A 12,046-nucleotide genomic window follows, 5' to 3' on the forward strand; every position below is an offset into this window, starting at 1 on the left:
CAGACATATACGCAGGTATTTGGCAATGGTTTGGGTAAAGTGACAGGGGTTAAGGCTAAAATGTATGTGTCCCCACATGCAAAACCTAGGTTTTGCAAAGCCAGGTCTGTTCCTTATGCTTTGAGGGAAGCTGTAAACGTTTAGAATTTGTGAGACATACAGTACTATACATGTATGTCCCTATGTCATAAATGTCATGATGTCATGTATGTTGTGTATGTCATAAATGTCACTGAATGAAAATGGGGGACCCCGATGTAAACAAGACAAACGTCTTTCTCTGGTCTGCATCCCCTTAACAATTGTGTGTATTGAGCCATACTGTATTGTACCCATTCTGCAATCGGTTAAATAAAGTTTTCATTCATTCATCATTCACTCATCTGTTTCGTTTAGTGAGATTATTTATTTGGGATGAAAAACGCATGCAGCACTCTCCAACACTAGGTGGCGGTAATGCAACGTATTGGATGCCAAGCGCCGTAAACAAAACAGAAGAAGAAACCAGAAGAGCGCGGAGGATTCTGGGTAGTGTGCCGTTACATAACTCAACGTTCCTCGGACGCGACGCAGTGAGTGACCACACAGTTGCTTGCTGCTCGTCGACTTTATTCAGAGCTCGTCGTGTTCCGTTTAGGACCAGATCATCATTTTTTTAAACAATTTGATACCTAACCAGCTTTACTTTAGTTACGAAAAGCAACGTCTCTACGACAAGAGAGGCGACATCTTTGAAGATACGGGACTTTTTCTACATTTTTAGAAAAGTACGTTGCCTTCCAGCTAAAGGCTAACGCAAGCTAACGGATATCTTTTGAGTTTTTGACAAAAACCGACAATATTTTCCCCGTGAGATGTGTTTAGATACGATGGCTACTATTAAGACAAGTGCCCCGAAAACAACCGTCTACTTGAGAAAAGCCACGAAGTTCGTGCCGAGGCTGAGACGGTTTTGTGTGAGGTCTGAGGACGGGGCCTCCATGTTGTGTCGCCGCGAAACTACCACCACCTTGAAAGGGAAGTACCGCGAGACCACCACCATGAAGGCCAGAAAGTACCGCGAGACCACCACCACCATGAAGGCCACAGTCGGGAAGTACCGCGAGTGGACGGGTCTCGCGAGGCTAATACTAAACCAGGACATTGAGAACATGTATTCAGTTAACAACAAGGACTGCTGTACGCGACGCCCACCAGGCACCATGGCCCCGCACAACACCACCCAGTACCTGATGGAGCAGGCGTATGAAGATGAAGACATGGCCATTGACGTCACCACCACCCGGTACCCGATGGAGCACTTGTATAATGAAGACACCAGCCCAGGTGTGTACGTGGAGTTGGACTCCGAGAGGTCTCTCGCCTTCCAGCAGAGGGACTTTGAGGAGGTGTTTGCCCGATATGTGTCATGATGCTGCTGATCATCTGGAAAACCATGGAGACTTGGGTCGTCTGATGCTTACCTGGAAAATGGAGACTTGGGTCTGCTTGACCCTCTTTGTCTTGACACCAGACTGAAAGGTGTGCATCATTATTGTAAATACTGAACAAAGTGGTTAAAAATGCTCGGTATGTTTTGCACAAAGACTTACTGTAAAACGAGCACAGTTGTAAACTATTATTTCGAATAACTATTTCCAGTGATGCCACAGATTACTTGTAAAAATAATCTGATTACTGATTACTCCTTTAAAAAGTAATCTAGTTACTTTACTGATTACTTGATTATCAAAGTAACTTATTTACTTTGAAAGTAACTAGGTTACTGTACAAGTGCATTGGTTTAGTGCATTTCCTACTTCTGGTTGCTACTGAACGGACATGTTTGTGCGGACCTGTTCTCAAACTGGTCAGCAAATTACTGTTTTAATTTTTACGTTATTATTACTTTTTTTAAACATTGATCTTAACTGATCACTGACTTTATTGCTTTTATCGTTATATATGCCTATGTTTGTGTACAGCACTTTGAGCTACATGACATGTATGAAAGGTGCTTTATAAATACTTACTTACTTCAGAGCTCACGGTTGCATTGCACAGTCATGTCACGTGATTCATTGTGTTGGGCTTTTATTCCTCACAGCGACGCATCGGACGCTGCCCGGCCAGTAGGGGGCGCTCCTGAGCTCAGTGTCCTGCTGCCCAGAGGAAAGAGAACCCACCTCTGCCATGCCCGCCACTTATAGGTATGTGACGGATGGTATCGTGAAGCGCAGTCCAGAAGGGCTGGGGTGAGTAGCGGTGCTATGGGTTAAACTCTCTCACATCCTAAAAAAAAAAGACTCATAAACCCATTACTTAGAAGTGAATTCACCTCTTGGTATAGCGGTCTGTGTTGCTGCCCGTGGTGTGGGAGACCGGGGTTCGACTCTCACTCGGGGCATCGAAGTTTGAGGTAAACTCACTGCGCCAGCCGGTGAGTGGGACAGGTATTGGCCGTATTGTACTGCATTGTGGTGTTGGAAGTATGCAATTCACGGTGTCGGTACATGTCTCGAGCCCTTCACAGATCACGGCTCGGCACCGGAGGGAGAGAGGCCCAAAGAGTGACCCTTCGGGACAGACACTGCTGTGGCTCTCGATACGATGGGTAACATTTTCATGTTCATCTCTTAACTGAAAGGGTTTTGAGGTAATGACTGAGTTTATCGTCGGGACGTTTCAAGTTTGTTTGTAATTTGTCACAACAAAATAGGGACATATTGGCTACTTTAATGCAGCATTTGTACATATTGTAATATGTATATTATAAAGCGATTATACATTTGTGATTGTGTGGCTATTGAATAAAAGCTCTTGTTTAAATGTTACGTCTGTTTCAAATGTTTTTGTAGTCTTTTACTATTAAGGTTCCAGAGGCGCATAACGTGTTGATCCTGTTGCTAAACATTATGATTTAATTCCAATGGAATCATGACTCATTTATAAGTAAGGGATAATGTATAGCTACGAGGTCATTGTCGCAAAATAATTGACCGACACGGAGTTTAAAATACCGAGCCGCTTCGGCGAGGTGTTTTAAACGTCAGTGAAGGTCAATTATTTTGCGACAATGACCGAGTAAAGCTATACATTATCCCGCTTATTACATGGCTAACTTACTAACAATATACCTAATTCATTTGACAAATCGCAGTTCTGTGGCTCTGTCAGCCCAAATAAAGTGATTATTATTATTATCGTGAGCAGCAGCCTCTGTTCTGGCTCCGCTGTGTTCAGGCTCCGCTCGTTGCTCCGCCCCCTGTCATCGCCGGCAGCACTGAAACAGTGTGTGTCAGTGGGCTTGATTGCGAACAGCTGCGCTCTGCGGTCATTATTGAAAAATCTGCGGTCATTATCGAAAAATAATGACCGCAGTCGGGGGGCTGTTGACCAATCACAAGCAAGCATTTCGGCGAATGTGAAAACGCCATGTAATAACAAAAGTTAATTATGGTAATATTACATTATCTTGCAAAAGACTAAATTGATGATGCTGAATATGAGGACATATTGCATGTCACAGCACTGGAGTGAGTTCTGTATGTACAGTAAAGTGCAATAGTAATATACAATGTACAGGTGATTTAAACTGGATATACATTTGTACTACTGAGTAATAGTACTAGATCAGTTGTATGTACATGGTTGTATTTAATATGTACAGTGATACAGGTGTAAAGACATTTGGTAAGTCATACGGGCCAGCAGCGTAACTAGTAAGTGAAATCGGATGTATGTACAGAGTTGTACTACCATATATGTGACCCAGTCTGGTGATGTAGCCTACAAGTCGCCAGGGTGAAATGACAGATAGACACAATAAAAAAAGTTTTTTTTGTGTTTTTTTTTTTTTTTATATATAACTACAGTTCGAGAGTTGAACAACATATTTAGTACAACAGTGAACAGATATAATAACTCTAATTGTAAGAATTCTGTGTTTAAGAAAGGCTGTTTTTGAAACAGTTTGTTCCTCTCCACAGAGGAGAGGTGGGGGCTGGGTTTATTTTTGCATCTGAATAGAGCTGCGTGTTAGGATTCAGATTCACTGAGCCAGGTAAAGGCATTCACACAGAGAGAGTCATTAACGTTAACAATGGATGCATTCAGTTGAGGGTAGTTGTCCACGCCCCCCCCCCCTCCCCAAACTAGCTGAAGTGTGGACATCTTTGAGAGGCGTTTTCTCCCCTTGAGTGTTTTAGACAACAGACTGAGTTACAAGATTTAAATGAATATATGATATTCAAAACATTCTCAGATTTCAAAGTATGACACATCATTTGAAAGCTTACATTCTGTACTTTCACAATCTGGAAAATGAAAATGGAGACATGTAGGCACAAACCCTGGACTCGGTCACATATGTACATACTTATATAGACGCTGGTAGTAAGTCATACTGTCCAGCAGCATAACTAGTAGGGCATATGTACAGACATAATGCCTGACTGGATAAGTAAAAAGGATTGTACAGATGTATATACAGTAATTATATAAATGATCAATGCAGGTGAAAATGGTGCATTTTATAGAACTTATCCAAAGCGCTTTACAATTTTATTTCTCACATTTACACATTCACACACCGACGGCGGAGGCAACCATCCAAGTTGCCAACCTGCTCATTTGGAGCAGTTAGGGGTTAAGTGTCTTGCTCAAGGAAACGCCCGACAAGCTGCCGGTAGGAGCGGGAATCGAATCGGGAACCTTCTGATTACAGTTTGCCACCGGCCTACCCCCTGAGCCACTGTCGCCACTGTGTATAAGTAGGTGTATAGAAGGATTATAAATTATGCAAGTGTATTCAGACGGTTATGGATATATATCTATACGTGATGAATATACAAGAACGTTTCTAGGGGTTTTAATAGACCACAAACTGCTGTAAACCCCATATGAAATATTTGTGTTCAAAGTTAGCGAAGTATTGGATATAGACTAGATATATCCTGAATCAGAAAACTATATATATATACATTCTATTGTACCATATAAACTTACAAAAGCAACTTACACTGCAAATAGGAGCCATCCGGATAGTACATCATGGTAGATATTTGGATCACGCAAATAGTCTGTAAAGAGTCGAACATTAACATTCATGGACTCAATCAAATTCTAATCTGCACAAATTCTGGCAAAAAACGAATTGCCAAGCAACATTAAAAAAAAATGTCATGGCTAAAGGGACATTGGCTTTAAAACAACATATATACCAAAAGTATGCATTACAGTTTGTGGGGTATCACTGGAATGGTCTGGATCGGAGTATAAAATTAAGCGATAATATCAACCAATTTAAAGGCAGCTATAAACAGCACTTATGGACACGAGAGAGGAGCTTGAGCAGTAATGTGACTGCCTATTACATATTTGGATATATAAAAAAAAAAAAAATTAATTTTTCATTTGTTATATTATTTTATTTTTATTCAATTATAATGTAAACTATTGTAAGCAAGGGGCAGGGATTGACATCCCCCCGTTTTATTTTAACTTCCCCCTGTTCCTTCTCGAACACTTATTGTATGGAAATAGACTGACTATTTACCCTTTTTTTTTAACTTGTTTTATGTTTCTATGTTCGATACAAATCAAATAAAAAAAATTAATATGGGTGGACAACTGGAGAAACCTAGATGACCTAATGGCGGCGTTGGGAATGTCAGCCATTGAGGAGGAGAAGCAGCACAATAAGTACAATTAGAACTTTAATTTGAAAATGCGGATAGACCACTGGTGGGATAAAATAAATGTTGATGAGAGCCTTGGCGTAAGTGGTTTTAGCTACGGCTATGGGAGTGCTATGGTATGGTGCTGGAGACATGATACAATAATACTTTTTATACGGAGTCGAACGGCACTTCCTTTTCATCGTCCGCTTTCCGCACCTACTCTCCAACCAGCGCATGCGCAGATTGCCTAGGGAGTCTCGTTTGTCCATTCTCCACATAGCGCCACCCCGTGGAACAAGAGGGTAATTACAGTTAGTAGGAATCACTTCAAGTTGAGTGGTGAAATGAGATAATAAGATATTCCTTTATTGGTCCCTTGGGGGAAATTCAGACATTTCATCGGTGACCCAATGCATGTGTGTGTGTTCCTGTGTGTCGCCCATCTCGCATGTGTGTGTTAATCTGCATGACAAATAAAGACTTCTTCATATCATATATAAAGGGTGTAAACAATATTATAATTAACTGAATATAAAAATATGAGAAAAATAAACAGTGTGAGATGATCGGTTATATTGTAGCGACCCTGGCATTTGTGTGATTGGTCAGCCGAGCTGTCACTCTGCAATAGGTGACGCTATTGGTCGCGCAAGCCAGGGGTTGGTAGAGGGGAGGGGGCGGGGGCTGAACTGTGGGAAGGTATAAGAGTGGTACACCTGAGGGAAGTTCAAGATGAGTACTACACGTTACAAGCAGAGGTGATGCACCCAGTCTCTTGTACTGAGACCTATATCCAAGTTGAATAAAACACAAAGTGAGAAACAACAACAGCCTCGGTGAGTCATTTAACAGCGAGGACGCTACAATATTATACATTTCAATAAATATAGGCAATACAAAATTAAGGGCATTCGTGTACAGTGGATTATTCATTCAAGTTTTGTTTTATTTGTCACTTATAAAATACACCTACATTACAGTGAAATGCTGCGCCCTGTGTGATGATTATATACCCCGTCTCAGGGGCCCTGCATTGGAGTTTGGTTGATTGATTGATTGATTGAAAATTTTATTAACAGATTGCAGAATGGGTACAATACAGTACAGCTCAATACACAATTGTTAAGGGGATGCAGACCAGAGAAAGAATTTCGTCTTGTTTACATCAGGGTCCCCCATTTTCAATTCATCATAACATATATGACATACACATGACATACAGATAGCCAATACTGCTACATCTATACATTTATGACATACCAGATTTACAAATACAGTATTGTTTGTGGGGGTGGGGTACATCGGATTATCGACAAAACCTTACTTGGTTCCAAGAAGAGGGTCTCGTGTATTATTGGGTTAGGACATTTACAGGGGCCAGTTTCGAATTGCAGTCTCCCGTAGGTGCTCTTTGAGCGGTTTTGAAAGTGGGTAGTGATTTACATTCCTTTACAGCTGTGGGTAGGGCGTTCCACATTGATGTGGCATAATTGCGAACCATGTTTAGTCCCTTGTTTGAGCCGAATCTGGGTTTAACATGATTTGTGGAGCTCCCTCTGGTGTTGTGGTCATGGTATTCACTGACCGTTGGGAAGTATTTTGACATGTACATGGGTACCTTAGTCGTGTAGCGTATCTTGTAGACCAGGCCCATTGCAAGTTGCTGTACTCTGTCGTCTACTCTACTCTAAGCCATCCTAGGTAGTCAAAGTGGGCAGGGGTGAGGTGGGTTCTAGCAGTAAGGTCAAGCAGTAGTCTGACCAGTTTGTTTTGTGATGTTTGTAATTTAGTTTTTAGCGCCTTTGAGGTGCTTTGGTACCATGACTCGGTGCAAGCATAGTCGTAGTACCCTTGAATGAGTAGTACCCCTGCCAGAGTCTTCAGGGTATTCTTGTTTACCAGAGAGGAGGTCCGGTACAAGAATCTAGTTCGTTGGTTGACTTTTTTTTTATTACATTGGATGCCATTTTGTCACAGGAAAGATTAGCCTTTAGGATGGAACCTAGGTATGTAATTTCATCTTTCCTTGTGACAATATTGTCACCCACTGTAACTGAGAAGCCGTCGGTCTTGCTGAGTTTGTTATTTGAACCGAAGAGAATGGACTCTGTTTTACCCAGGTGTAATGATAGTTTGTTATCAGCGAGCCAGGTGCAGATTTTGCCTAGTTCGTCCGCAAACAAGAACAAGTTGCAGTCACAAGCTGACGACATGTCATTTGCATAAATTAGGAACAGTAGCGGTCCTAGTATGCTTCCTTGTGGAACACCACAGCTCACTGGGGGGGGGGGGGGGGTAGGGTACCGTTTACCTCCACCATCTGTTCTCTCTCCTCTAGGTAGGATTGCATCCAGCTCACTGATAGACTATCAAAACCAATTGCTTTTAGCTTGTCAATCAGAATGGAGTGATTGACAGTGTTGAATGCCTTTTGTAGGTCCAGCATGACCATGCCGCAGTATTTGCCCGTGTCCACCTCTTGTTTGCAGTGGCGTCGCGTGGGTAAAATAACAGGGGAAGCCAAAAAAAAATTATTAAAAAAAAAATTATTAAATATTTTTATTATTTTTTTTTTATTTTTTTTTATTTTTTAAGTCAAGCAGTCACCATGTACACTACAGTATGGCTCGGCGGCCAGTCAAACTTTCTTTTTATTTATTTAACAGATTGCAGAATGGGTACAATACAGTACGGCTCAATACACACAATTGTATAAGGGGATGCAGACCAGAGAAAGACGTTTGTCTTGTTTACATCAGGGTCATTAATACTGCTGGAGCATTGGTTAATTTTTGGTCCGATTTTTCCTTGCACGATTTTGCGCGCCGCGTGGGAGCAAATTCGAGACACATATTCGGTTGCAAAAAGGTGTCCCACGGTCTCATCTATGGCCGTGAATATTTTCACGCGGATCGGAATCACGGCGCGCCCGTGGGACACTTTTCCGTTTCGGCTAGTTTATTCCACGCTTTCTGTTTTCCTTTTCTAAGCATTTTAGGGGCTACATGTGATTGAGTAAAAGTTGCGGGACGCCCAGATGTTTCCACGATAGAAAGCTCGCGTGGATCCCATAATAGGCTCACTTAATACAGCGTTTTTAAAATCACGCGACATTTTTAGGGTCGCGAGCCGACCTTTTCCCCTCGTTTTCGATGATGGAAGTGATTTAGGAAAAGCTTCGGCACGCCGAGAGGTCCCCGTGGATTTAATCTCGCGAGGATCGGGGCAATATTCGGCCCGTGGGAACAGTTACGGGTTGCAGAGGGGAAAATATGCTGAGTGTTTTCCTCTGGCAGTCAGCTGTGGCAGTCAGCTCGAATCTGATTGGCTAGGATCGGATTTGGACTCTATAATGCTGGAAGCCTGGAGAAAGAGACCTACCATCTGCCTCCTCTCCTGCTGCAGTGAGCATAGTGAGGCTGACAGTGTGTTAGAGGGAGTGAGAAGGAGAAGAGGGCGACATTTTAAAAAAATAAAAAATTATAACACAGATGCACAGATGAAAAAGAATGTAAACTATATTAAAAAAAAAAAAAAATCATATTTGATATTAATTCATATTTTAATATTAGGGAGGCATGGCTTCCGTTGGCTTTCATAAGGATTCGCCACTGCTTGTTTGATGTGGTCGTTCAAATAGAGAAGGCATGTGTCTGGAGTGGGATGTTCTGAAGCCATATTGGAATTCGTAGATTCGATTTTTTTCCCGCAAGGTACTTTTCGACCTGTTCGTATACTATTTTTTCCATTACTTTTAGAGTTTGAAATCAAAGTCAGAATTTAGACAGTGAGTAAGCATTTCTTTTTCTGTATAAATAATAGTACACATCTGTCAGAACAGTCGTTTCTGTAACAGCAGTTATAGCCTCCCGAGACCCAGGGGGGGAAAAGTGTTGTCACTTTTTTGGGGATAATTTAAGTGTTTGGGTGCTAAAGAACACATTTCAATGTTTTTTTTTTAATATTATTATTATTATTTTTTACTTTACTCTATTCATATTTTACTAAATGTGCATTGTAGTGCACAACCGGACTCCATTGATCGTAAAACAATAAGAATCTTACATAGGCATTATGAAAATTGCATCCACATTCACAGTCTTTTCACTGGCCAAAAGGGTGTGTGACAAAGAAGAAAAGAGAACGTCAAATTGTATTCTTCTGAATTGTCCCAGTAGCAGGCAGGCCCATTTTCTGAAGAGCATCCAGAAGACTGATGGTCTTTATCAACTTCATCTGGCTCTTCATCTTTCGTCTCTCACACTCTTACATAGAGCTGTCTACTAAATAAATATGAAACAAACATACAGTAAGTCCTAATGTGCACTACAGTGTACATTAATCAATTCATGTTTTTCCTCTGAAAATATATATGTTTAACTCTGACAACTCTCAAAATGCTCCTTAGATGTTTACTTACTAAAACAATCAAAATATAACATTCAAAAACATTTTAAATATAAATATCATGCTTATCTTCATTTTTCCTGTGCCTTTTGTGTTGACAGCCATTTTGAAAAGACAAAAAAGGCAAGTTTTCATGGTCACAACCCAACACATGATACATCATTGGAAAGCTACGGTTGTCCTCTGTAAGGAACGTCGGGACTCAATAGAGTGACATGTATAGTATTAGAGGAATCAAGCTAAACCGAATGTGCACTACAGTGTACAAAAATGAATTGCTGGGGGCTCAGGAGGATATTAGAGGCACGGTATGCGGTCCTCTGTCCAGCAGATGGCGCCAGCCACCTTTTTCTAGTCTTCTGTCGCACAATTATTTCACCGACTATCGTCGCGAGATCATTCCCTGACTTTCTCTTTATCAGATACATGTTTGAAATGCAATTCTTAGGATTTTATATTAACGATATAAATAAGCCTTACAAATCAGTGTAGCAGCAGAGTATGAGAAGGAGGTCAACAGCCTACCTAAATAGTTACCTGGAAGACTACCGACGTTACAGACTACAGGCATGTGACGTCATCACCCAGTCTTTACTAAAACAACCCCTTTGGTGAAATTGAACAGCTCAACCAACCACCATAGGCTAGTAATAGAGAAGTAAGTAGAGAAATAGCGAAGCCCTGGCCTAATATGATGAATTGAAAATGGGGGACCCTGATGTAAACGAAAGTCTTTCTCTGGTCTGCATCCCCTTAACAATTGTGTGTATTGAGTCGTACTGTATTGTACACATTCTGCAATCTGTTAATACAGTTTTCAAATCAATCAATCAATCAGGTACTAACATTCCTCTGAGTGCTGATCTGGGGTCAGATCATAGGAAGCGGGCAGGAGAAGTGCCAGCAAATTAGACCCAGGCAACTACCGCCCTGTTTCTATTCTTACCTCCACCTCGAAAGTCATGGAGAAAATAGTCTACGAACAGGTCGAAAAGTACCTGGCGGAAAAAAACCTAATCTACGAATTCCAATCTGGCTTCAGAACGTCCCACTCCACTGACACATGCCTCCTCTATTTGAACGACCACATCAAACAAGAGGTGGACGCTGGCAAATACTGCGGCATGGTCATGCTGGACCTACAAAAGGCCTTCGACACTGTCAATCACTCCATTCTAATGGACAAGCTAAAAGCAATTGGTTTTGATAGCCTATCAGTGAGCTGGATGCAATCCTACCTGGAGGGGAGAGAACAGATGGTAGAGGTAAACGGTACTCTATCCCCCCCCCTCACAGTGAGCTGTGGTGTTCCACAAGGAAGCATACTAGGACCGCTACTCTTCCTAATTTATGCAAATGACATGTCGTCAGCCTGTGACTGCAACTTGTTCCTGTTTGCGGACGACTCAGCCCTGCTGGTCTCTGACAAGAACAAATTGCAGGTTGAAAAAACCCTCAGCACGGAACTAGGCAAAATCTGCATATGGCTCGCTGATAACAAACTATCATTACACATGGGCAAAACAGAGTCCATTCTCTTCGGTTCAAATAACAAACTCAGCAAGACCGACGGCTTCTCAGTTACAGTGGGTGACAATATTGTCACAAGGAAAGACGAAATTACCTACCTGGGTTCCATCCTAGAGGCAAATCTTTCCTGTGACAAAATGGCATCCAATGTAATAAAAAAAGTCAACCAACGAACTAGATTCTTGTACCGGATCTCCTCTCTGGTAAACAAGAATACCCTGAAGACTCTGGCAGGAGCACTCATTCAAGGGTACTATGACTATGCGTGCACCTCATGGTACCAAAGCACCTCAAAGGCGCTTAAAACAAAATTACAAACATCACAAAACAAACTGGTCAGACTACTACTTGACCTGAACCCCAGAACCCACCTCACCCCTGCCCACTTTGCCAACCTAGGATGGCTTAGAGTAGACGACAGAGTACAGCAACTTGCAATGGGCCTGGTC

General features: G+C 41.7%; 1 protein-coding gene across 2 annotated transcripts; it reads left to right on the top strand.

Annotated features, from left to right (window-relative positions):
- The first annotated feature begins 587 nt into the window (after nucleotides 1–587).
- Nucleotides 588–2,790, top strand: LOC311241372 (uncharacterized protein). 2 transcript variants are annotated; one of them, XR_014620532.1, is made up of 2 exons: nucleotides 588–1,521; nucleotides 2,087–2,790. XR_014620532.1 is itself a non-coding variant. In XM_084330169.1 (2 exons), the coding sequence occupies exons 1-2, from the start codon at nucleotides 855–857 to the stop codon at nucleotides 2,113–2,115; spliced, it is 501 nt and encodes a 166-aa protein (XP_084186295.1). In that variant the 5' UTR covers nucleotides 588–854; the 3' UTR covers nucleotides 2,116–2,790. The 2 variants fall into 2 exon arrangements, 1 of the variants encoding a protein (XP_084186295.1); XM_084330169.1 differs by having other exon boundaries at nucleotides 588–1,326.
- The last annotated feature ends 9,256 nt before the right edge of the window (nucleotides 2,791–12,046 follow it).

Source organism: Notolepis coatsorum (assembly GCF_963971535.1).
Source record: "Notolepis coatsorum genome assembly, chromosome: 15".
NCBI classification, from domain to species: domain Eukaryota; kingdom Metazoa; phylum Chordata; class Actinopteri; order Aulopiformes; family Paralepididae; genus Notolepis; species Notolepis coatsorum.